This window comes from Anneissia japonica, unplaced genomic scaffold, assembly GCF_011630105.1.
Source record: "Anneissia japonica isolate Jap-2015-1 unplaced genomic scaffold, ASM1163010v1 scaffold195029_len2085_cov146, whole genome shotgun sequence".
Taxonomy (NCBI): Eukaryota; Metazoa; Echinodermata; class Crinoidea; order Comatulida; family Comatulidae; genus Anneissia; species Anneissia japonica.
Window position 1 is genome coordinate 1 of NW_022710042.1, and position 2,085 is coordinate 2,085.

The following is a 2,085-nucleotide window of genomic DNA, read 5'->3' on the forward strand; positions in this document are numbered from 1 at the left end:
TCAAAACGGCCTCACCTTAAGCCCATTTACGGTGGGGCTGAGGTGGATATGGATCCATCTTTAAATACTGTAGCCATCCTGGACGAGAGGGGTAGCGGCTCCGCCTGTTACCAACTGCTATTTTATGGTATATGGTGGCAATTTTATCAAATCAAAAATTTCTCACCTTAGCCCTGACCATGATGAGGTTTAGGTGTGGGCTCACCCCCCACCCCTACTAACTTTAAATCTGTATCCGATCCTTGAGATGGGATAGTGTAGCGGCTTTGCAATTTACCAGCTATAATTTAAAGCTCCCCCTCCCACAATTTTAGAAATGTATTTATCCCCTGGCTGTGCTTAAGGTTCTGCACACACTATCAGATTAATTTCTTTGACTAAAAAATTTTGTAAGCCCCATATAAGTCATGATGTGATGTCATCATGACCATTAAAACATGTCACGTGTTTTTGTCAAATAAAATGTGATAGTCCGGACAGGGCTTAAGTGTTGTTCCATGTTCAAATATAAAAGAGTGGACAAATGAAATTCTTACCAGTTTGGGTGGATATATCATATATCTTTAGTAATATGGCCAGGTAAGAAGAACAGATGATCAGCAACGGAATGAAAAACTGGATACAAAGCACAAATATGGAATATACTCTGATGTACTCGAAAGGTATAGCGTCAGTGCATTGTTCAAAGTCAGGCGCAAATTTCACAGTTCGAAATATAAACACCTGCAAGAGAAAACGAAAGATTTTAAATTGATTGTTTACATTATTGTTATTATTATTATTATTATTATTATTATTATTATTATTATTATTATTATTATTATTATTATTATTATTATTATTATTATTACTACTACTACTACTACTATTACTACCATTAATATTACTATTATTATTATTATTACCATTAGGGGCCTATCCTTATTATAATCATTATTACAATGATAATCATAATCATTATCATTATCATATCATTATTAGGCATATTATTTTTATTTTCAATGTTATTAACAATATATTATATAAATATTGTTATTATTGATTTGTTACCACATCGAAACATTAAACTGAATGAATGAATAAGCAAACGAAATTATAGATACTAAAGTAGAAAATGGCTAACAAAAGTGGGAATTATATAGCGCATAATACAGAGGTTTTCATGCTCTTGATTATATATAATATTATTACATTATTAAAATTAATTTTACATTATTATTAGTGTTGTTGTTTCTTGTAATATATAACATACATAAAATATGAGGCTGAGGCAGAAGCGGATGTACGATGGGCACGTGTGGTGATTTGATGCGATGTGATATAATAATATTGAAGAGTTCACCGGTGATGAGATAAGATAATGATATAATAATACCTGTGGAATGCTCAAGATTATGCTGGCAGCGTATGATATAACAATCATAGTTTTAACACGATTCGAACCACAGATCCCCTGGTTGTGTGAAATAGGAAAAATTATTGCAAAACAGCGGTCTAAACTGATGGCTACGGTGATGAAAGATGATAGGTAAAGACCGAACGTCCACGAGAAACGGAACAACCGACAGTATACGTCACCACCCACCCATTTAATCGTGCCGATCCACACTATAAAGGGTATGATCAATATATATGTGATGAGGAGATCTGCGATTGCCAGGTGTTTGATAAGCGTCATCATGGCAGATTTTCGATGACGATATCGAGTGGTAACGACTATGGTGGCAATATTACCGATGTTTGAAACAATAAACAAAACCGACAACACAGCCATTCTTGCGTATTGAGACGTTGTATTGAATGGATAGCCCGTTGCATTAGGGTTATAGTCCATTGCACTAGTGTTATAGTCGTCAAATGTTGTGTTGAAGAAGGATGAAGGCATCTTTTCGTTGTTTACCATTCTCAATCAATAGTTGCAAATACTATATATTTAAAATAGCAATAAGTAATACTTGTTCATACAATATTTACTGTTTGTGGACAGGTTTTCTTTACAAACTTTACAATTGAATTCGGTGTCAGATTTAGATTCCTGCAAAAAAAAAAATATAATATGAGTTTAATAATAATAATAATAATAAT

At 33.2% G+C, this 2,085-nt stretch overlaps 1 protein-coding gene across 1 annotated transcript; it reads right to left on the reverse strand.

Moving 5' to 3' along the window:
- Nucleotides 1-536: 536 nt before the first annotated feature.
- Nucleotides 537-2,029, reverse strand: LOC117106956 (gonadotropin-releasing hormone receptor-like; the record flags this gene model as incomplete). Its single annotated transcript, XM_033248475.1, has 2 exons — nucleotides 1,376-2,029; nucleotides 537-723 (listed from the first exon to the last, which is right to left on the reverse strand). Coding segments are annotated over exons 1-2 (715 nt in total), but the record flags the coding sequence as incomplete, so codon positions are not given.
- Between the last annotated feature and the right edge of the window lie 56 nt (nucleotides 2,030-2,085).